This window comes from Lissotriton vulgaris, chromosome 6 (genome assembly GCF_964263255.1).
Source record: "Lissotriton vulgaris chromosome 6, aLisVul1.2, whole genome shotgun sequence".
Lineage (NCBI taxonomy): Eukaryota > Metazoa > Chordata > Amphibia > Caudata > Salamandridae > Lissotriton > Lissotriton vulgaris.
The window spans coordinates 490,285,336-490,310,282 of NC_141694.1; the positions used below are offsets into that span (position 1 = coordinate 490,285,336).

General features: G+C 42.8%; 1 protein-coding gene across 13 annotated transcripts in view; it reads left to right on the forward strand.

Annotated features, from left to right (window-relative positions):
• RIMS1 (regulating synaptic membrane exocytosis 1) overlaps nucleotides 1-24,947 on the forward strand; it is a 1,970,833-nt gene that overhangs the window by 348,574 nt on the left and 1,597,312 nt on the right. For all 13 annotated transcript variants that reach the window (XM_086926498.1, XM_086926484.1, XM_086926488.1 and 10 more), the window contains exon 2: nucleotides 7,950-8,163. In XM_086926498.1, coding sequence (XP_086782624.1) covers nucleotides 7,950-8,163 — 214 coding nt within the window. The remainder of the gene's footprint in view (nucleotides 1-7,949; nucleotides 8,164-24,947) is intronic.

Below are 24,947 nucleotides of genomic sequence, written 5' to 3' on the forward strand. Positions count from 1 at the left end.
CAGTTAGATGAGCTGAAATGGAGTGATACTTAGGAACAAGGAGCAGTAGCTAAGCTGCTATATTTTGTATTATTTGCACCCACTTCAAAGAGCCTGAGGAATGCCTAGATATTAAATATTGCTTTGATCCAGGCATGAAGTGATGATTGTCTAGATAACTATTTTTTGTGTAAAGGGCGGGGAGTCCACTATCCTTTCCTAAGACAACTCAACAGACAAAAGCAGCAGACGGTTAGATTTTTAATATGATTTTCCACAGCCAGATTATGATCGAGCCAGACATTCAGGTTTTTTACCACAGGTTTGAGGGTTAGAAATGGCCCAAATGTCAGGCAACCAGTTACAGTGCCAGCTGTTGAGCTGATTCACCACCATTGCTTTCCACCATTCTGTCTAAGACAGTTGAGCCCCATCCAATCTGCCACACCTGGCAACTATGTCATCAATTGCTCTGTGCTATTACCCAAGTCAGGAGTGAGTGAAATCAATAACAAAATCCACCACAGAGCTTAGATAAATGTTAAAAAGAATGGGGCTCAGAGAAGAGCCCTGTGGAATCCCTAAAGTTACTTAATAAATGCTAGTGAAGAACGGCTTGACAGAAATTTGGAATGAGAATGCTCCAAAATAGAAAAAAAATGATTCCAAAGGTTTTTTGAAAATTCCACAATCTAGAAGTCTCTGTAAAAGAGAATGTTGGCAATGTAACACTGAGTCCAAGCAAGATAACTGCAGCCGAGCCCCATGGATAAGTGACTATTTAAGCTCCTTTGTAACTGTTAGGGGGTAGGACTCTGTACTGTGAGCCGGATGAAAACAAGACTGCAAAGGATGAAGTGCATGTTAGCTTCCAAATACTGAGATAGGTGACTGTTAATGTGCTTTCCATAATTTTTGCTGGGATCTGGAGAAGAGAAAAAGGCTGTAATTTTCAGGTTTTATGGGCTCCAAAGATGTTTTTAAGAGTCAAATGACCATAGTATGTTTTCATGAGTGTTGGACTGTTGCTAAAGAAAGCAAGTGTGGGACTGTTGCTAAAGAAAGCAAGAGATTAAGTAATTCCCTCAGAATGGGCTAAATGATGGTGGTACCATTATTAATAATATGAGTTGGAGCAGGATCTAGGGGGAACCTGATTTAATAGAATCAATGAGGATAAAGCACTAATCCATTACAAAGGAATTTAAAGAAGGCATGCATGGTCCGCTGATGATGAGTAGCTCAAAGCTCTCTGGGGCTTTGATGTTCTCAGCTTTAAATGAAAGGTGGAATACATTTCTGTGATTTCATTCAGAAAAATCAAGCAATTTCTATTACATTTAATGTTGATGAGGGGACCCAAAGGGGTCTTCATGGGAGTATTAAGCACTGAATTAATTATGGTATCTTTCTGTGGACAAACTGGGGGCACTATCAATTTTCATTGCAGTCATAGATTTCTGAAAAGTATTTTTGGTATTGTATTTTGCAGGAGGGGTTGTACTTTCTTTCCACCAGGCTCATTCTAGTGATTTATAGCCTTTTTTAAGAAAGATGGGTATAAAACCTTGGAGCTGCTGTTTTCACATGTTGTTCAGAGAAGTAGTCATAGGAATCAGCATCTCAAAATGTAGAGTTAATCCATGACCTAACCACTTTGTCTGCTTCCTCTATATTTGTATGTAGGTGAGGTTTGGCTGTTCTCATTGAGTCCCAGAAATCGGCAGGTGGCAATTCACTGTAGCAGTGGAAAGAGTGGAAAATACGTTATACAAGCTGAAGAGATCCTTGACAAAATTTGAAGCAAAAGATCCAAGTTCATTATTGAAATGTAGATTCCAATCTCCTAAAGGTTTAGAATTGACATATTCCATAGCCAATGGCACAATGCCTTTGGTGAGAGCTGTGGAGAAGCTAACCGCTGTGCCCGGAGAGTGGTAGATCACAGCTCCAGAGAAGGAGAAATTCTGTGGCACATTAAGAGAGAAAAATACCCTCACAGTTAGTGACCAATATGTCAGCTGTAACACAAGAACACTCTGACTTAAAAACAAGGGCAATACAGCTACCCGTTTTATTAGTCATTCCTGATAATACAATATCCTTCAGGTAGAGCCTCGGCTGCATCTGGCATGCAACAGTCATTAGGCCAAGTTTCAGTTAAAAGTATTGCATCTTACTTTTAATCTGAGCAAAACGTCTAAATGTCTGTTATTGTGTTGTACAAAACAACTACAATTAATACAAATAAAATAAATCTATCCTTACCAGCACAGGCAGGTTGCTCGCTATTTTGGTGTCTAAATTAAACATAAAATGTCATTGATTACACATTTATAGTATCCTTGTCAGGCAAAACAATAGTATGTGGACAATCTGTCGATCTTAGACTGACAAGCCTAAAAATCCTCTAGAGATGAAAAAATCTGAGCACTATTAAAGGGGACAAGGGTCCTGGTTCCTGATGTCCTTCTGGGCCTGGATGGATGCAAGCGGGCTTGCATTTGGTGCACTTGTTGCGTGCATCAAGGCACCAGCTTTCCTTTTTGTAGGGAGTGGTCATTAGCTTGCCCCGCCAATAAGTATATGCACTTTTGATCGCCTGAACTAGATCTGTTGAGGAGCACACTGCATTTGCTTCAGAAAGGCTGACAAAAACTTGCTTTTCTGCTTAAAGTAAAACTTAGCCAGTCTTTTCTGACTTGGTAATCCAAACACTGCCATTGAACAAATAGAATCCTCTACACACAGCCTTCTCGTTTCTCTAAAAGACCCACCTGAATCTTTGATCAACAATCCTAAAATATCTATGCTCGCTCTTCCTGTATATTCCTGTAAATAATGTGCCTAACTCGGGGTACACCAGTTTTGGCAAGTGGGTAATTTATAGGGGCAAGTATGCACCTACTACAAGTAATAAGTCCACTAACAAGGTATAAGGTCCAGTAAAGGTCCCAGAAAATTAGCTTCTTGCCCAACCCTCGGCAGCTGACAATGAGCAGCCAGGCCTAACTTAGGAGATAGGAGTGTAAAGCATTTAAAAACACCTGTACATCACATAATATAAGACACAACACACAATAAAAATCCCACACCAATTTATAAAGATAATAAATATTTGTGTGAACAAATAGACAAAATCTAATGTTGGGAAGCAGAGCAATATATTTGACAAGATTAACCACTTTCTAGTGTTTAAAGCCTATTGCACAACTCTGGGACATTTGGTTGCGTTTGACCGGGACAATATCAAAGTTTGAGACTGATCACAATGGAGCCCTGGTCGGATACACTAAGCGGGAGGCCCTGGTCACAATGTTACCTTCACACTTAAACTTTTCTGGAGCTTTTTCTTCCAATGGCCCTTGACCCTCCTGAGCAGGCCGTATTCGAAGAGAGGTCACTGGCTTGACTTTCTGTGAGGCCCCAGTTAAATCGTGGAATTTCAGAGCTTTCAGCTGGATGAACCTGAAATCCAGGCCAGGTCGTGGTTGCAGGTGGCCAACTTGACTCTCATGGTCCGGTCGCTCACCTTATGGAGTTTTTTCCCATAAGTGTCCCAAAGTTCTCCAAACTTCAGGAGGTGCTTCCTAAAGGTCTCCTTGTGAGTCCAAAGTGTCAAGAACACAAAACCAAAAGTCTGAAATCTCCTGAATGGTCTCTGGAAGGTCTGGACAACAATTTCCCCTATGCACCTGGCCAAATCCTTCAGACTCCACTGGACACGCTACAGGATGGGGACTCTTGGTAGAGACTATGCAGGTGGGCTCTGTTGACCTGTAGTTGCAGGGTGTCCACTTCTTAATCCTTCTTGAGGCAAGGCACAGTCCCCTGAGCTGTAGTACGAAATTGTGGAGCAGGCAGACATTCAGAGTACAGGCCTTTGGGTATAAATTCAGATTGCAGTAGAGCAGTCCTTTTCCTTGTAGTTTCAGGCAGCATATCTGAGAGGCTATGCACCCTCACTTATTTATTCTCAGCTTCTGGACATCAAGAGGGGGGCACCCCTGACCAGTGGGATGTAGGGTTCCACCCAGGCGCATGACTACTTCCTCCAAAGTGTTGCATCTTGTCCCAGAAAGCACTATTCCTCTCAAATCCATCATGGCTGAAATCTCTGCAGAGCAGTAAGAGCTAGCTAAACCAACTCAGTGTGGCTCATTTCCATAAGTTCCCCTCCTCACCTCTTCAAATGAATCCCCTAAACCTGCCATCTGGCAGGAAGAGGGGGTGGGCCTTGCTGGCATTCTAGCATGTCCTATCCTTTTTTGAAGGTCATGCTTTATGGCCCTTTCCCCTGCTCGGGCATTCCTTTGCAGCTGCAAAACTCCCTCCATCAGATAACTTCTGTTCAGCCAAGTTACTTATCACTAAATCAAGGCCGACTGGCTAATCCTGTTAGAGCTGACCATTCGGGAAGATTGCAGGAGGGCTGGAGTTTAGCTCACAGAAAAGAAAGTCATATAACTTCTTTGCTGTACAAGTTATGATAACTTCAACAATAGCAATGTGTTGGATTTATCAATACCCTTCTGGCTTTGAATGATATGTTATTCCCTTCCTGGCAATAATTATGCATGCATAAAATGTTGCAATGTTAGCTCATGGGCCAAGTGTCTACAATAGGTAAAAACTAGAATGGGCAGATTTCCTTCACCAAGGTTTATACAACATCTTATATAAGGACCCTGCTTATAGTTACATTACCCCCACCCCTGGGACACCAAAGGTAGACCTACATAATATGGAAACATAATGTAGATTATCACTTCTAAAGGGGCCATAGGAAAAAAGTCAAATTTGCAGTACATTTATTTTGAAAGCATTACTGCAGAGCAGGGCTCCATTGAAAATGACCTCAGGTATTCACCAGTGCACGCATGCAAGTACAAAAAGGTTGCTATTATATAGCAGGGTCTTATAGGTAGTTTCAATCCCCCTGACCTACTAATAGGTTAATTGTAAGCATTTACTTTTAAAGGCAGTCAGCAAGGCTAGGCTGTATTTAAAATGACAGACACTCAGCAGTCCACACATGCAAAGTGCATATAATCTGCTGGGATTCTGAACTTCCATTTCCTGTTATCTTCTAGGTGCTTCTAGGTAGATTAATCCCCTTGCCCTGTCACCTACTTGGGACATATAGGATCTGTTAAGCCAATTGTAAGTGGTACCCTACTACATAGTGTACCCTTTACATGTATTGTGTTTTAAACATGGCATTGGCCTAGGCCTGCCAGCAGTGTCCAGTGAACAGTCCGATTCAGTTACCACCAGTATCATTCAGCAAAAGATGAGGGTGATAGGGCCAAAGAATGAATCTCTAACAACTAGCTTTTCAGCTACGTCCCTAATTGCCTTTCAAATATGAATTGCATTAATCTTGTGTGTGTAATGCTTGTTTGTGGCTTCTGTCCTACAAAAATGTCTATTCCAGATTTATGGCAAAGTAATTGTGCCTTATTGATCAATCTTGTCATACTTTTGCCTGCATGTCATCTTTTTGATGATAAAAAACATTGTCCCTCTGTGACGGTGTTTTTATTTTTTTCCAACCCTAACTTCACCAGTCTATTTTTTGCATAATAGTGATTAAAGTGAACCCACTATGGGCCATAACTCTCCTTATTTTTCCCTTTGATCACACTTTATTTTGACTTTCTTTACCAAACAGTAATGTGTTTGTCTTTTTAAAGTAAGTTGTTGAGTTTTAATGACTTTCATTTCTTTGTTTTACTCCTTTTTACCTCTGAGCGGATTCAGTCACCTCCACACTCATTTACCATCAGCCTCACTCCTTTCAGAATGTTTTTTCAAAGAGTTGATTTCCCCTCTTTTTCCAAAATCCTATCACGCGCGTTTTTCTCTCGATTGGTATTGCCCCCTAACTATGTGTGAAAGGTTTGCAAAGAAAGAAATCTGGTAGCTCGGTTTGGTTTCTTTGCTTGGAAATCTATTCGAATTCGTCCAATGCTGTTTCTAAAACGAGGTCGCAACAGAATTCATGTGTGGTGACAAATGAATACATTACTTTCTCTTATGGGCATGGACAGGACTGCAATCACCCGAACCAGGGCATCACAAAATACCTACACTGCAGAATTTTCAGTAAATAGCTGAAGTGATGTATTTGGATTGGTAAAGATACCATAGATGTGAACTTCTGTATGCTAGCACTGAGTAGGAATTCTTGAGAGGTGAAGGTTTGTTTAATTCCTAAAAATATGTATAGTACCTTAATCGACTGCTCATGTGATTCTAAATGTTACTTGTCCTTTTTCTAGCTTGCCTTTCTTGTTGTCCTCTGGGACTGACGGGTGTACACCGTAAGTTTGCCCGAACCCTCTGCGATTCCCTGTCTTTTGAGGCAATACTTACTGCAACCTGCTTAAATACTAACACCACTTCCCACCTTCCCTTTAAAACCCCTGCGCTACTGATATTGTTACAGCCATAGGGGTGCAACAAATGTCAGAAGCTTAAGTGCATGCTCCTCACCTAACTTTTATTTTGAAAACTTATTGTTCAGTATCATGAATATTTAATGAAAAGCGAAACGTTCTATTAGTTGCTTCACCAAATAAATGTCAAAACGTTTAATCAAGGCTAATTAGAATGTTTCCCTTTTAAGGGAGCCATAGTTTTGTAACATTACAGTCTGGCAAACTGTAACTCAAACATAAACCCCTCGATAATCCCAGATTTTTCAAGCATACATTTTTTGGAAGAGGGTGACAAAGGGCGTGACTCAGGAAATCGAGGCAGGACGATGCAGTTATGAACAGTGTAATTCGTGTAAACCTTAACATCCCAATGTATTATAGAAATTGCTGCTTGTTTATAATCCAAATCCCAGTGTTACACTGATGGGATGATGTTTTCATGTTTTTGCAGAGTAGGATTGGCAGCTTTGCCACCAGCAGTGCCTTGTGTCCTACCTTGAAGTATTTTGTCTAATTAGCCTTGTGTTCCTAGATCAGTAAAAACAGTCTCAAGGATCTGGATTGTGAAACTGTGACTGATTTAATTTAGGGGCAAGTCAGTGCCTGCCATCGCAAAAACATGGATGAAGGTTTGGTTTGGATAGTTTGTGTTTCTCAGGTTACTGATTTAGCACACCAATCATAGTAGTAGTGTCATTGAGGCAAACCAGGCACCTGATTAATAGAAAGTTGGCTTGTCATTAGTCCCAGTTTCTTTCCCTTTGGACAAAAACATGTAAATGCAAGTGCTGTTTGGGGAACAGAAGTTTCTAAATTGGGTCATTAGCAAATTATTGTCTTCCTCTTTTGACCCTTGCTTGCTTTGAGTTACTTTTTGCCTGCTGCTGCAGCTCAGCATTACCATACTGGCACCTCATGGTTTGGAATAAGAGCTCTTAGAGGTAGTGCTAAAGGGGCACACATTTGGGTGCTTTTCAGTGACAGTTGACAACTTTATCACAAGTAATTGATTAGTGGTAGCTAGAGCCCTATTACTACCTGATATGGATCAGTGTAGTTTAGAGATTGCTTGCTTATTACAAACAATTTGATAACAAAAACTCTAAACACCAAGGTGAATGTATTTATTGATGCCTAATCATGATGTTCCTTGTACCAGGGCTTGACAATCAAGCCAGGTGTTCCTCTACTGATCAGATTTGGAGTTTTGCGCCAGGCAATTCCATTTACAAATGGGATCCCCCCCTGAACAGAAGGTTGACTTGAAACAAGTGAAGGAGACTAGACAATACCCAATCTGATGCATATCCAAAATTAAATCCTAGGCTGAAGATTTCAGCCTTGTCTCTGGTGAAATTATAAGCTAAAAATGTGCTCTGAAAAGAATGCTGACTGCATGGGAGAGATAATTTCAAGAATGAGTATACATCGTCATTTCTTAAACCATAAACACAATATGCAATTGTTAATTAAAACTACATTCAATGTTGCACTCTACAGACCTAAATGCATATTTTGTTCATACAGGAGATTACATCAGCAGTTTGAAAGCTATAAAGAGCAAATTAAAACTATTAGTGAAGACACTCGTCGTTATCCTGGAGAGCACAAAGATGATGCACCAACATGTGGAATATGTCACAAAACAAAGTTTGCAGATGGGTGTGGACATATATGTTCCTACTGTCGGACAAAATTTTGTGCACGATGCGGAGGACGTGTCTCTCTACGATCAAACAATGTAAGTATGTATTTCTATTTCTGAAACAGAACAATCTAGTAGCATTTGTCTGTCTCACTAATCACATCCAAATAATATTGTCGAGTTCATTTTTTTTAACAAACACTGCAATGTGTACATTTCTGAATTATGTTGGTATTAAATAGATTTGATAAATTACAAGGTAATGACTTAACCAAGTCTGAATATCTGTGAATTTGACCAGTCAAGATGCATAAGTGCGTGGGAGCGGTTTAGTCCTGCCAGAGGCTTTTGCGGAGCTCGGTTCAACAAAGTAAAGCAGGTCTGCTCATAGGCCGAGGACCTAATTCAATGTTTTAAAAAAAATGTCTTGCAAGAATAGAAACAACTTGGTTGATACAGTATCTGGTGCCATCTATTTGTGTTAGCTTTGTTAGCTACCTCGTCATTAAAAAAAAAAATACAACTTTGCTTTAAATTTATAAGGAAATGTTGCAGCACAAGTTTGTAGCCCTGAGAAACCAGGGGGCCTGGTGAGTAATGACGCCTCTGACCACCTCATACTCCCCCCTTTGAGAATCTAGAAAGGTTAGGTTGTGAGTTTAGACAATAGTTGATAGGTGATCATGTTGTGAATAGAGGTTAAGATGGATATCAAATAAAGAGATGTTGCTTCTCCCTCAACACTTGAGTCTTATTAATTACTGAAGTAGGTTCCTAATTCTGTCATTTGTAAATGTCATTTGTCATTGTCAGGCATTCTGTTCAGCAACCCTCGAAGAGCCCTGAATCCTTGTTAGTTTTTCTTGTTGTACTAAAAGTGATTCTTCTGTGTTAGTAAGATATAGATGTGGCAGAATCGCTCATGCTTTTTTTTGTTCTTAATTGATGATAATTCTACAACACTAGATAATATGGCTAAGAGTCTATCTTTCTGTAATCTTAGGCCTACTAACCTTACTATGTATTTAGCATGCTAAAGTTGATTATTTAACCATAAATAGACATGTAGGCAAAATTAATAAAATAAAATGGATAACCAAGATTCCAAATTGTTCTTAACTTGCCTGGACTGAGATAGTCTCTTGAAAGCCATGTCTTTTAAATTGTGCTAAAGGATACCAGCTTTCCAAAGGAGATTGTGAGTTATACTCCGGTTTTGCATCACAGGCTGTGAGTTTTAGGTTACACCCCCCATGTAGGTCCACCACAGGATCTCTGCTGATGAATTGAACTGCATGTAATTTGATTGTTCATGACTTGGAGGAGGCTGCTGTTTTCTCTATGAGCCAGCAGTATTCCCCAGCAACTTCCTGGAATCCATCTTCTTATGTCCTATTTTGGATAAGGGGCAGAGATTACAAATATATAGACTTGGTTCAGCAACAAGAAAAAGGAAAACCAATTCCTTTTTCAACCCACAGTGCATTGTGTTTATGTCCAGATTTGTGGTCCAGCATCACAGTTAATCAGGGGCATTAGAACATTTCTCAATCACCGAACAAGAGAAAGGGTGTTGTTTCCATATGTTCTTTTCTGTTATATTATATTATGTTATACAATATGCCAAGAGGCATTAAAAAACCTTCACTTTCTGAACAATGGAAGAAGTTGAGCAAAATTGTATTGCATAGTTTGCCAAGTGCACTTTCGCCAAAAAGGCATATCCACAGTGTGTTGTAGAATAAAGGCACACTAACAGTACACTATGGGTTAAAGCAGAGAACATGACAGCAGTTATAAGAGGAAGGAGTAAATTCTGACATTGTTCTACAAAAAATGAATATAGTTTTCAATCAAAAATGTTATTGCATTCATGAACAAGAATTTTCAATTCTATTAAGGACACTATGGTGAAGATTATGTATTCTCCTCTTCCTTTATTATGATAGTAGCATGTAAACAAACAAAAGAACCATATAATTGCAGTAGGAAAAAACTACAAAACCCAGAGTTCCAACACGAACTACAAGTCACATAATAGACTGATAACCAATCAACACTCATGTAGCTCTGTAAACAGGGTGAACAATATAAGCACCACCTCTTCTTGCTGTGAGAAATCCCTTTCTTAGGTATCAGAAATTATGGCTTCATTCTTGCTTATGATTTGAAACTGAAAATAAACACCTAAATGTCTGCACTATATAAATATATGGTTGGGGGTCAATTGAAATCAACATATGAACGATAGTATTTAAGAAATACATTGACAATATAAAAACATGACAGGAAAGTGTTCAGTTATACAATTGCGGGGTGAGATAATTTTCGCCTCCATGTCCTTAATATCATTGAAAATTAGTGTAGACAAATGCTATAATGTTTACGATTCTATGTTCGGACTGGAAGCTTCAGATAATTCAAGTTTAAAGCTTCTCAACCACCATAGAATAAGGGTTGCTTACTGGCTATGGTACAATTCATTAACCATGGAATCTGAGGGCCAATCAGCCATGTGGATAATTTCTTCAAAGTGTGCTTCTCCAGCAAACAAATTTGAGGCCGTGGCTCCATAGGCTAAATGTGCCCTAAAAATGAAAGTGTGTACCCCAAGTTCCTAAAGAAGCAATTTTACCCAACCCGCTATAGTGTAGGGCAAGACACAAGGGTATGAGACCGTAACAAAGAAATTAATAGTGGACTAGTTGTGGAGCTCCGTAGAGGGTCAGTACGCTTTACAAACTCTTGTAGACCATGAACAACACAAAGTTGCTGGTCTCTTGGAGCTGCTGGAAATACCACCTGTGTGGCTGCTGACTTCGTTCTTTTGGTAATCAGAAATGTTACTCACTTCGGGATGAAGGGTCTACCAGACAGATCAAGACCACGAATGTCAGAGACTCATTTACAAGAGAGTAGACACAAAACACAAAAAAGGTGTCAGTTTTGCAGAGAGCTCTTTTTTGAATAGCAGGGATTTTTCTGGCCAGGTCTGAAGAAATTTAAGGACCGAAAAAACATCCCTAAGGGAAGAATATAGAGGTGTGACGTAGTAAGGCACACACCTCTGAGAAGTTTAGAGGCAAGAGGGTGTTCTACAGGCCTGTTGGCAAGGGGAAGATGACTGCCAGAAACTGCTTATCTGTAACAATGGATGTTTCCGTTGGAAAGACGGTAGGAAACCAAGGAGGCCAAAAAGTTAATAAAATAAATCACATCCACTGCCACAGGATCCAAACTCCATTCCATGCACCAGCAAGACCATTGTTTCCATGCTACTTGGTATCGCCTATGTGTCAGAACCGTCCATGCTTTGTCAATGAGGTCGAAGTCCAAAAGTCATGACACTGGCAGGCACCTCCAGAAAGTCTCTATGCTTAGTTTCAACTGCTATGGTCTGACTAAAGGGTGTTGACACCCTAGAGAGTCATAGAGGAGCATCGCGAACCAAGGAAGGAGGAGAGGGTAATCGCAAGAATGCTCCAGTAGAGTTGGAAACTAACTCTGTGTTCTCCACTGGGGAGAGATCAGTAGCAATTCTGCAGACTGATGTCAGAGTTGAAGGGCTATTCTCAGCAGACTAGAGTTTAGGGGAAAGGTATAGTTCAGTCCAAGCATCTTCTGCAAGAATGCATCCATCACTAAAGCTGGAGGATTGTGTCTAAAACTGAAGAAGGATGGTAATTGGAATATTAGACAAGATGCAAACAGGTCCATCTGACAAGGGCCCCATTTCCACATAATCTTGGGGAACAGGGTCGGATCCAGTTTCCACTCACTGGCATCTCTGGGTTGCAGGGAATCCCAGTTTACCACTGAATTCTGAGCACCCAGGAGGCAAAGAACTAGCACCAAAATTTGGTAGGAGGCACAAATGCATGACTCCCAAACGATTTACCTTTTGGACTGCTGAAGCACTGTTCATTTTCTGTAAGAAGCAACATTGCACTTGTTGAGGAGAATAGGAACAAATAGCGAAGGACCCTGCTCACAACTCCACGCACTTGATGTGTAAAGAGTGTTCTGATCCGAAGCATTGTCCCCCTGTTACCTCACTGTAGAAAGCACCTCAACCCCAACGACTGTCATTGTATTCCACCACCATGTCTGTAACGAGACCAAAATGGCCTTCCCATCCTAATCATGCATGTGGTTGAGCCACTATTGCAGTTCGTGATGCACATCTGTAGTGAGGGTTACTTGATCTGAATGAGACAAGCTCTTATGCAAATGAGCAGTCTTTAGGTGTTGCAGAGTGGCCCGTAAAAATTGCCTGAATGGACAATGCCATTAGGACCACAATCTCGCCTGCCAACGAAGGGTTAGCATTGACCTTGCAGGAGCCTTGCAGATCTCCCTTTTTATTGCTCTGATTGTTTGGATTGGAAGAGCTTACATGGTTGAAACTGAATCTATGATGAAGGTTAGAAAGGTCATTTGCTGAGCCGGAAGGAGTTCAGATTTTTTGTAGTTGATGACAAACCCTAGAGCTGCCAAAGGAAAATTATGAAGTTCAAGTGGTTTATGAGTTGACTCAGGTCAGTCAGATATTTCTGGCTCTTAAGAACTCTACCACAGGTTTTAGTAGTTCCAGTTAGGCCCCAAGGAGCTGATGATAGCCCAAAGGGCATTGCCAAGAATTAGTAGGTAAGATGTTGTCGTTGAAATTAGATGTGGAGGAAAGATAGTCACTGTCAAGTAGGCATTCTTCAGATTTAAGCAGACCATGAACTCACCTTCTCTTAGAAGGTCTTCTAACAAATGTTTTTTCCTCCATTTTGAAATGGCTTTAAATGATCCAAGTGTTGAATTCTTTGAGATTGATTACCAGATGGAAGCCTCCAACTGTTTTGTCCACGAGGAACATTTTTACTTATTAATCCTGACGGATGAGGATTGCATTGAGCTATGGCTTTTTCTGTAGGAGAGATGATAATTCCTGGTCTATGAAGTGTATTCTGGGAACGGGAAGTGAAGCTAATGAGGAATACAGGTTTGAGCTGGCGTTGCATAGAATTCTAGCAGGAAACATTGTACCATCTGAAGAGCCTTGTATCCTGGGATATGCAGCCTCAATTGAGAAGAAAATAAGGAATCCTGCTTCCTAACTCTGTATTGGAAGAAGTGGGAAGACTCACCTTGGAAAGAGATATTATTGGCTGAATCTTGTTTCAGATGTGGCTCCTCCAGTTCTGCATGTCCTGCTTTGATCCAGGAGAGAGGTCGTCCATTATTGGGATTTTTAATATGGGTGAAAAACTCGCTGAATTGCAAAATCAATTTACTCTATGGATCTATGAATCATACCTGATCATCTCAGACTCCAACAATCTACAGATAATGCCTGACTTTATCTTTTTAATGTGTATAATAGGCCGCAGGATACGAACAATGAATCGCCTATTTTAGGATTTTGGGATAAACAGTTACGTTCCTTGCGTTATGAAAGATCATAAAATAGTGGCAGGTGATTTTATAATGACAAGGAGAATGCCTTACGGAATATCCCAAGAATAGGTATTTCCCAAATCCCAACCAGAGAAATGTTCAACCTTGGCATTAGAGTTGCTGGGTATCACATTAAGAATTGGGTTAAGAGCCTGTAATGCGAGGTCCCCTTCAGATCAATAAGGTGCTATGACCTATAGACATTAGAACAGCTCAAGTAGAATTGATTGTATATTTCTTTCCCTCTGAGCTTACATGGGTGGCATGGTTGTAGTGGATAGGGGGGATAGTGACCACAATGCCCTGAAATTTGAATTTATTGGGTTATTTAAATCCCACTTAGAAGTAATAAAGCCTAGTATATCGAGAAATGTCCTCTGCAATATGAAAAAGGCCCTAAAATGGAAGCGTGTCAAGGCTCATCCTGAAGTTTTGGAACATGTATACTCTAATGTGGGGACTGCTGTAGAGAAAATAACACATTGCATGATGAGAGTGACATCTCCAGTCATATTGATAAGGGATTTGATTTCAAGAGAACCTAGGAAATCAAATAAGAAGCCGCCTCAAACAGCTAAGTGTAGGAAAGCAAAAGCTCTACTCCTAGGTTGTATAAAAGCAGGAGACCAAAGTAGTGTTCCTGAGGCTTGTAAAATGTATAAGGCAGGCACAATCAAGCTCAGTGTCTGGGAGGCAAAGGTTTGGGCAGATTTAATACATGTAGCAATGCTGGGGGACTCCAAAGCATTTCGGGCCATTTTGACACGTGGCTGCAGCCCCGCTGCCAGCCCAGTAGTCGTTCACATTGAACCTTGTAAGTAGATTACTATTTTCACAGAGCTATATAATACCAATGATGGCTGTGCCCATATCAATAGGTCTAGAGAAACCCCTTCCACTACCACCAAGGGGAAAGTAGATACCCTTTAGATGTCCTAAGTAGATTCCTTTGGGTCGCTGAAATCAATCATTGCTAATAAAGGTCCTTAGCCCAGATTGCATTACTTCCAACCTTTACGCTTCAGAGCCTGGGCCTTTGGGCCACATATTAAAACTTCATAACAAGGGCAATTTTAAGAAGGCGCCCAATACCTGACCCTTGGCATAGTGCAGAGATCGTTCCATTCTACAAGAAAGGCTGGCAGGATAAACCCAGGAACTAGACTTATCAGCTTAATTGATGGGCTCCAAAAGATCTTTCGTCAACAGGTCCTGGTAACATTTTCAGATTAGTCACTGACAAATAATATATTTACAAATCTGCAAGCAGGCTTTTGCCCTAAAGTAAGTACCCTAGATCAAATGTTTTATTTCAATTGATTCTATGGGAAAACCTACCAAGTGACATCTTAGAAATCTTAATAAAAATGCATGAAAACAACTTAGTGTGGGCGAGATAAAGGAGGAATGGGGAAGAAACTTAAGCCTTTTGAATAGATATAGGAGTGCGGCAAGACTGCATTTCAGTTCTGGATCTTTTCTCTTTGTTTGGTAATGAGCTGGCAGAACCCTTGAATACCCGAAACGAAGACGCCCCCAGGATTGGTGCTGTGAAATTCCCCATGTTATAATTCACAGATGACACCCTCCTTATCTCAAATACCCCAAAAGGACTCCAATCAATTTTGACTCATTTCCTGATGTTCTGTGCTGACTGTGGTCTAGAGCTTAATATAAACAAGACCAGATATATGGTATACAATATCGATAAATTAACTAAACTAAGTATAACTGCTAATTAATACTCCTCTAGAGCAGGTTTCTGATTTTATTTATTTGGAGTTGACCCTGTTGCATAATCCTAGTTGAAAGGCAGACATAGGCAAAGGTGTGTTGAAATTACGGCAGGAGACTGGGGCTATTTTAAAGATGGCAAGAAAGTAAAATCCAACAAGTGCAGCAGCTGCGCTAGAGGTATATAAGGCTAGGGCAAAAGTTACCACCCTTTATGGAGCAGAGATTTGGGACCACGCACCCATTAACAAGCTATCATCAGTGGAGAACTACTTCCTCAAGAACTTAACAAATCTTCCATGTAGTTCTCCAACTCTCCAATAAATGGAAGACATGGGCCTATACACCATTTTATTTACAATTCAGTCGAGCCCATTACTATTCTGGCATAGATTATGGACAACATTAGAGCTTGAGCACTATAGAGCACCTCTCAGAACGATTTTAAAATCATCTAGACACTTGAGGAATCCATTTTTATGTGATATAAGAAAAAAGTTGCAATCTCTTACCCTTGAGAGTCTCTGGGATTGCCCAGACGATTCTCATTTGATACCAAGGCAACTGATAATCGCATACTTTTTTTGGTGGGTCCTGCTGAAGCTCTGGAATACAGGAGGAAAAGTTTTTAAAGGTTTCCAGACTTATGTCCGATGGCAAAACAATCACAGGAGTACACTTTTGGCGACCCCAGTTTCTCTGGGGAGGGCACTTAAAAAATATCAGGAAGTCAAGTAGAGGCCAATATCAAAGGCTTGTTGAGGTCCCTTGCCATTTGTCAGCTGGGCAGCTCAGACAAAAAGGCCTCTTGCAGCATCCCTGTAGCCACACAGGAGGTCAGCAAGCTGACCCTTGAAGCAGACATCTTTGTCGTGGGTACAAGTGAAAGCAAGTCCAGTCCTTCAGGGCTCCTCTCAGTTCATGGACAGAGTCAGAGTCCTCTTCTGATCTTTCACAGGTCCAGGAAGTGTTCCGAGGTTTGTGCCTTGGGGTAACACATTTATGCTTGGTACCATGGACTGTGTAACTCCTGGTTCTTCCCTAACCAATGAGTAAATATTCCCAAGGGTAGCCTGCCCACCTTTGCTGCATTTCCCTAGTGGAGAATCTTAAAGGTGAAGATGAGGAAAGCATTCTCCCCTTATGCAGAGCCTGTGTGCCCACCCAGAAGTGTGGCCAGGGCAATGAGCAGTCCCTTCCTCTGTAGGCACTCAACACTGGTTCTGATAGCAGCCTAGCGAGGCAAACAAAGGTTGGGGACTTTCCAGGTGTCACCTGACACTTACTTGTGGAAAGGTAGATCCCATTGAAGATAATTGAGGTCCTGGGCCCACCCCAACTGGTCACATGCTAGGGGATGAAACACACCACCCTACTACCAGGCTTTTGTCTCCGCTCTGGCAACAGCTTTCATAACCTCATTCAGGCCAAGTACTAGCTGGACAGTTGGTGGAGGGCTGAAGCAAATTATTCTCCAGCAGCTTTAGGCAGGGTAACTTTCTGAAAGTTATATTTCCAACCTATTTTATACAAATCTGACTTCACCATTAGATTAGATTTGTATTAAATATCAAAAGAAGTATTTGAATGGTGTACAGGTCAAAAGTTAGAGTAAGCTATATAATCTATGCTTTGACTTTTACTGCTTGACCAGTCAGTGTAATTGTGGGCTTTGTCACTGGGTGAACATTCCACCTTGTTATTATAGTCCTCTTTTAATTTATATTAATTGATGCAAACACATAGCTTAATAAAATGTAAGATGGTTTGCCCTAGGCCATCCCTGTTATTTCCAGAACATTGGATGGGACATGGAACTAAGCATGGGCGAATTTTGCGAATCTCGCGTTCGCGAATTTTGCGGATTTGCGAACTCGCAATCCGCAAAATCCGCGAATTCCCGCGAATTTGCGGATTTTTTTTTTTTGTGTTCGCGCGTGTTTCTGCCAGTTCGCGAGGGTTTTTACAATTTCGCAATTTGCGAACTTACCTGTCGGGTCGCAAGTTTTGCGAACTTGTTGTTTCTACGTGTCCAGCCTGTTTGGGACACTCTTCTTCATCACTGCCACTCTCTGTCACCACTGCCACTCTCTGACTACTCATGCCACCCTCTGGCCCACCCATGCCACCCTCTGTTTACTTCACCACACCCTCTGGTTGTCCAGTGTACATTATTTTCGGCAAAGCAAAGCACACCTTCCCTGCCTCAAGTGACCTGAATTAATTTGGGGCTGATTAATGTGTCACAGAATATTTTTTTAGCTGGCACCTGCTTCCTTAGTGCTTCCTGATTAGTGATCTTTTGCACTTGCTAAGTGCTTTCATTGTTGCAAAATTAGTTACAACACCTGCCCTGCCCCAACTGACAATAATGAATTAGGGGCTGATTAATGGATTTTAACTTCCAGCCTGGCTCCTGCTTGTCTCCCTTAGCTATAATTCAGGACCTTTGTGGCATATGTGTAACTATTCTGAGGTTCAGAGCAGGGTCACATAATAGTTGCAACTGGCAACTGAACTCTGGAGGGGCCCCTCAGGAAGCACTACAGGAAATGGCTACTAATGATGAGCCTGAACTTTTGAACCTGGTAAGTAGTTTCAGTTTTGCTAAGATCGTATTTCTGCAATTTAGCACTTACTCGCGGGGTGCGAAGTTGTACTGGCAAGCCGCGAACTCACGCGAACAGTGCGAGCAAGCCATAAAATCCGCTGCTCGCGGATTTGCGGATTTTGCGGGAGATTCGCGGATCTCGCGGATTGCGAATTTACCGAAAATCCGCAAAATCCGCGAGCGAAACGGATTTTCCGCCCATGCTTACATGGAACCTCTGGAATGTTGATGTACCAGAGTCAGATTTGCACATTTATGGATGAGGGAGCTTATGTGGCAGTTGGGAAGATCTATCAAGATAATTAACTTACCTGCCACATCTGGATTATCCGGTTTCTTCTTTCACACTTTGTTTCATTGGCGACTACTACGAACAAACACTGTGCGGGCACTGGTGGCTGGCAGGGGACGGGAGTGGCGGGCGGGAGAGGGGAGGAGTGTGGAGACAATTTTTTTTTAAATCAACTTACCTTTTGCTGCCGGACATCTCTCCTCTTCTGTCACTTCAGCCACCTTCTTCTCTGCTTCTGTAGCAGAAGGAAGCACACAGGCTCCCTCCCCTAAGTCAATTGTTAGATTCCACCGGCCCAAACATTGCATTAACGTAGTATGGCCCAATCCACTACCCTGACTCAAATGTCACTCATAAGACATATAACCATGAGACAACACCTGAGCCCAGGACATGGGGTGGGAAAACAAAACAAGGGAAAGAGACGACAGGACAGCTTCACCAGAGAATTGGACAGCAGACCAATTGCTTGCTACCACCTCCATGCTTCTGTACCTGAAGGAGTAATATACACAATTACTTCTTGTGCCCCCAAATCCCACTAAACAGCCTCCCTCCTTAATCCATGACCACACTCTGCCATATAGAATACACAACCTCCTTACTTGTTATAAAGACAGGATTGGCCTCGGGAGTTGCAGGTAGCAGGAAAACGATTGACTCTCAATAACGGTCTTCGTTTGTCCAGGGGGATACTTCAAGAAGCTTTCTGTTCACAGGTCTCTGGAAACGTGTTTAGGGGGAAAAAGCCAAACAAATGGCATAAAAAAAACCCTAGGGACAGACTTAAGAAAGAATATATGGCACGGGGGCAAGAAGGACACAAAAAACGAAACACAGCGTCCGGCGCAAGCTCGCGCTATTCTGGCTCTGCCCGCGCGTCGGAAAACGACCAAGCAGCACACAACGATGTGGAAAGGTACGCAAAATGCGGAAGCTGAGCGCGCTACTCTGCAATCTCGTGGCGTGTTCCGGGTGGCTCCTCTCTTCACACAAGAAGTCCCAATGCGCCGCGCTTCTTCTTTTGATGAGTGTCCGAGGGGGCTGGAGCCCCAGCAATCCCTCAATAATTCAACGTAACGAAAGTCACAAACCGAGCTCCAGAGGCAGGGTCACTAACACAATGACTCGAGGATAACCAAAAGTTCCAAAAAAGGGGGACAAGGGTTCAAACAAAGGAAAAAACAAACGGGAATCGAAAACCAGGAAAATTGATAGGGAACACGAGCCTGTGAACCCCCAGAACCTGGAACCCAATATACTAAGATACCAAGCACTGGTTCATGGGCAGGGCCGGTCTTAAGTCCCAGCAAGGCAGGTCATGTGATGGCAAAGCATGGCCATAGAAAGCGGACCAGACCTAATTCCTAACATCAATCACAACACCTGAATGCGGCATTGTAATTGGTATGAGCACTGTGGTTTGGCGCTCAGACGGGGACTGTGAGGCTTTATTGTTCCTCACCAGGCAGTGTAAAGCAATCGTGGTGAGGAAGATGCCAAGTGCAAAGGACTGTTTGGCCGGGCTAGGAGGGCCAGCCAAGCAGTCCTGCTCACTTGGAGTGGGCAAACCACTCCTCCCCTGTAATCCCAGCCCCACCCGCCATAACCCAGCCCCTAGTGACAAATAAAATGATAATAGCAATGTTATTAGAATTTTATTTGTCTGCTGCACTGCTCTTAAAGCAATGGGGTGACGCTCCTCCACCTTAGCAGAGGAGCCGCCACTCTGTGCAGGGGGCAGCCTGGTGTTTCCACCCCTGTGATCTATGTCTCTGCATCTGTCTGCCTGACAGTTCCTTGAAATTGAACTGTATTCGGTGGATTTTCATTTATATAGCACCTATGTGTTGAGGATGAGCTTCCCCTCAATGATGACAGGACACAATAAGTGTTTGAACCGCTATTTATTTAAATAATGTATGTCCTACTAAGAGCGCCGAGCTTGCTGCTCCCTACGCCAGCTCCAGCGCCGAAATCGCGCTACTTGCGCGTGACCCAAAATGGCCGCCATTCACGCTACGTCCTCACGTAGCGTGAACACTAGACTGCCAACTCTACATATCTCCCCCTTCTGTATCACATGTGAAGAAACAGTCTTTGGGGGGATTACTAACCTTCACCCATCTCATAGCCTCCGAACCTGGAAGGTCTTACAATCAATCGGCCCCCCCTCCTGCGTCTTACCGGGGTGGACGTCACTTCTCTCCCGCTGGCCACCCTGGACCCCTTCTCTCTCCCTTCTTGGGTACCCGGGCTCTCTCTGCAGGACGTCTCTCTCCTCTCTCAACTCGGTATCTCAGCTCTGGGAGTTTCGCTGCCTCCTTGCTCCAACTTTGGTTCTGCGCCTGCCATGTATCCTTCCAGGGTGGGGTGCTCAGTCTCTGATGTACTCTGATCCATCGCCTCCTGTTCCCGATCCCAGAAGTCCATTGGATGATCTTGTTGCATCGAGCCATGCGATCCTGGGACCACACATTCCCATCACTGAGCATCGCTGCTCGGTCATATACTTCTTTTACTTGTAGGGGTCGGCTGTATTTACTGTCACCCATTTTCTGTAACACCGCCAGCTTAACCCTCACCCATTCTCCTTCTTCCAAAGATGTGTCCTTTACATTTTTTCTTTTGTTATAATGTTCTGTATATATGATTTGGGCTTTTTCCAGATTTTTCAGTACTACGGCAGGAGACCATTTGCTTGTAACCGTTTTCTCTTTCCATGCCAAATTGTCTTTAGTGAAGGGATCTCTGCTTCTGAGGATCTGGAAGGGGCTGTACCCCGTACTTGTGGGTGTGATGCGGTAGGCCCAAATCATGTGTAAAATCTCTTTTTCACAGTCCTTTCCTATCATGATGGCTGCCTGGATGGACTCCATTAGTACTCTATTGAATCGTTCCACTTGTCCATTCCCAGCGGGGTGATATACTGACGTGTGTTTGGAGGTGATCCCATTCCTCTCTATATATTTGAGCCATTTTTCTGATGTGAATTGAGGACCATTGTCACTCAATATGGACTTGGGAATACCCTCCCTGAGGAAGGTCGCTGTGAGGAACTTAAGTATGGTCTCCGTATCCATCTCTTCTTGGATGTGAACTTCAGGCCATTTAGAGTACCTGTCCACTATGACACACAGATATTTCGGAGTTCCTTGGTCGTCTAATATTGGTCCTAGTATGTCAATGGAGAGTTCCTCCCATGGATTTTCGGGCGGCGAATTTTCCCAAGGCCGGCCTCAATGGTGTCATCGTCTTATCTGCACGCTGGCATTGGTCACAGTCTCTTACATGTCGTTCCGTTTGTATGTCGATGCCTGGCCACCAGTATTCTTGTTTGGCCCTCAGTTTAGTTTTCCCAATGCCTAGATGGCCCTTATGCAGTATTGCTAGTAGCCTAGGAATTAGCCCCTCTCGGGGTACCACTTTATCACCTCTGTATACGAACACTCCCTTGTCATCCAGGGGCAGTTCTTCTCTCACTTCTTAGTATTTCCTCAAGTTTCCTCGCAAGTGCCTTTTTTCGGGCCATACTCCCACTATGCGTTCCATCACCTCTTGGATGTTCATGTCCTCCTTGTATGCTTCCTTCCATTCTTGATTGCTTATTACTTTCTCCGGGTCTTCCATCAATGCCACCATCTCTTCACTCCCTTCCTTTTCTTCGTTGGCTATTTCCATCTCTGCAACCCTGCTCAGGTAGTCTGCCACCTTGTTCCTGCTTCCCGGGATGTACTTCACATCGTAGCGATACTCCAATAGTTTAAGGGTCATTTTGGCAATTCTGGGAGTGGCACTCACATGCCCACTGGACGTGAGCACTCTCACCAATGGTTTGTGGTCCGTTTTAAGTTCGAACCTTGTGCCCCATAAGAACTGGCGAAACCTGCCCATGGCCCACACTACTGCAAGCATTTCTTTTTCGATGACCCTAAACTTTTTTTCTGTGTCTGTCAGGGCTCTGGATGCAAAGCTCAGTGTCTCCATTATTACGCTACCCCTGTCTTGCATTAGGACTGCTCCCAGCCCTTTATCGCTGGCGTCCGTCGTCAGCACCGTTTGACCTTGTGGATCGTACCCCTGGAGGGGAATGGCCCGAACAACATCCCTCTTGATGCATTCAAACTCCTTCTGCGTCTCTTCCGTCCATTCAAACGCCGTCTTCTCTCTCGTGAGTTGCCTCATGTGGTGAGTCTTGGTGGCAAAGTGCTGTACGAACTTGCTGTAGTACTCAGCCATCCCTAGACTTCTTCCTTGCTGGAGGGGGGTGGAGCGTCACATATTGCTTTCACATTCTCCTTCTTTGGTGTGATGCCTTGTTCTCCAATTTGATGTCCTAGATAGGTGACTGAAGCCATCCCTAGACGGCACTTTTCCCACTCTGCGGTTAGGCCTTTATCTTCCAGTACTCTGGCCAACTTGGTGTCATGGTCCCGCCGGTCTCTACCCATCACCAGGATATCCTCTTGGAAGTATTGGATACCTTCCATGTCTTTGAAGAGGCGGTGCATGAGTTTCTGGAAGACGGCCGCTGCCGAGGCAAGACCAAAAGGCATTCTGCAGAATTGGTAACATCCAAAGGGAGTTATAAATGACGTCAGCTTCCTGCTCTCCGGATGTAGCGCTATCTGGTGGTACGCCGACGTTAGGTCAATGGTGGAGAACCATTTTATACCCTTAGTTTTGACTAACATTTCCTCGATGCGGGATAACGGGACTGCCAACTTCACACTATGGGTGCTGTCCACTGATTTCCATCTTGTCTCAGAGAATGTTTCATGCCTATGCAGTGCTGTTTCTGGCCTTTCCGCCACCTGGTTATCAGTGAGCCAGTTGAAGATTGCCTCTAAGTAAGCCCGCTGCCGTTGTGATATCGATGTTTGGAGCATAACCACAGCGTGCAGGAATTCTGTGGCACATCCATGTGTGTGTTCCTTCACAGCGTTCTTGGCCATACGTAAAATTCGATCTGTTGCGTATGGGGTGTTTTTGAGGAGAGTCCCGCCTATTCATCCGTTCGATTTATGTAGAGAATGTGGGGAGTTCTCGCTGTGCAGCTCTTACGTGAGGAATTCAGCGGTGCCCATTTTACCGCTGGCAGGCCAAAATTTAGGAATTTCAGTGGTTTCCAATATTGCTAACATGCACAGCGTTCTTCATTTTATCCCTGTCTGTGGTTGTTGCAGCTTCCTTGCCCGCAGTGGCAAGGTTTGATTATTGAAAATAGACACTGTTTTTTGTCACAGACAAGCACAGCAGTGCGCCATTCTTCTGCCTGTTTGCGGATGTTCCAAGTCTTGTCAATCTCTACATTGCTGACAGGCACAGCTTTGTGATTTGTCTGCCCCCGTTTTCTTAACTTATTGGTGTACGCGGCATTTAAAGTGTTTCTCAGAAGCTCTATGACTGGATTAAGTCGGAGGATAGCCCGGAAACTGCTTTTCACCTGCTGTATTAATTCCGGTGCGGCAAAGCGATGCACTTTAATCTTAAAGACACATTACTCTATTTTAAAGACACACACCTTTTCTTTTTGGAAGCGAGAAGAGGATTTTTTTTAAACTGACACATGAGTATGTTAAATGAATTACACAGCACAAGAGTATGTTAAATTAATTATAATCTCTACCATATCTTCCATAAACAGTATAGCATATTATAGTTTAGGACGTATTCTATTTAATTGTTTCAACATTTAAATTTTATTTCTTCCTTCTCTTTTTCTCTTTCCATTTTGTTTCCTTACATATACAGCACAATTAAAATATATCTATTTTTATATATCCCCTTTCGTCATGGCTGTAGCAAATATGACAGGGTAAACAAGGAGAGAGAGAGAGAAGCAACAACCTGTGAGTCTTCCCAGCCAAGTCCTTCAATAAATAAAAATTAGAATGGATTTTCTACCTATTTTCGTCTCAGCTCTGAATGACTACTCCTTACAACTTCAAAGACCTGGAACCCACAGGGCATTTTAAAACAATCCTGTTAGACCTGGCACCTTGGCGTGGGTCTCTCCCTTCCATTTTTTGCTGTTGCCTCATGTGTTTTTGCTGCTTATAGATGCTTTGGGCACTGTGCCACTGCTGTCCAGTGCCACAGTGCAAGTGCTCCTTATGGAAACTGATGTATGGATTAGTGATTCCGTGATTGGTTGAATTGGTTTACTTGTCAGACCCTAGTACAGTGCACTGAGTGTGCCCAGGGCTTGTAAACCAAATACTGCTGGTGGGCTTGCAGCACTGGTTGTGCCACCCACAGAAGCAGCCTGTAAAAGTGTGTCTCAGGTCTGCCATTGCAGAGCCTGTGTGCAATCTGGTACTACCATGTTGACTGAGCAAGTGCACCCACCTGCCAGTCCCTAAACCTTTCCTTTTCTGCATATTAGTCACCCCTATGGTAGGCCCAATGGCAGGGTGCATTGTAGGTAAAAGGTAGGACATGCCCTGGTGTGGGTGGCATGTCCTAATAGTGAATTACAGCCATTTTCGTTTTTCACTATTGCACGGCTAACTGTTCCCCATAGGCCAGAATGGGCAGTTTGATTATTACATTTTATAATCCTAACTGACTGGTAGAAATCTGAGGGTAGAAATCCGAGTTTAGTATGCCTGAACTCAGAATGATAAAATACATATTTTAGTGAAGTTGGTTTTAACATTCTGTGTTTGCAAATACCACTTTTAGAAAGTAGTTATTTTCTTGTCTAACCATTCAAGCCTGCCTCTGCTAGGTTGTGTATTCCTTGTCTGGGGTTTGAGTGACAGGGGCTGGGGGATTCCAGGAGACAGGGTG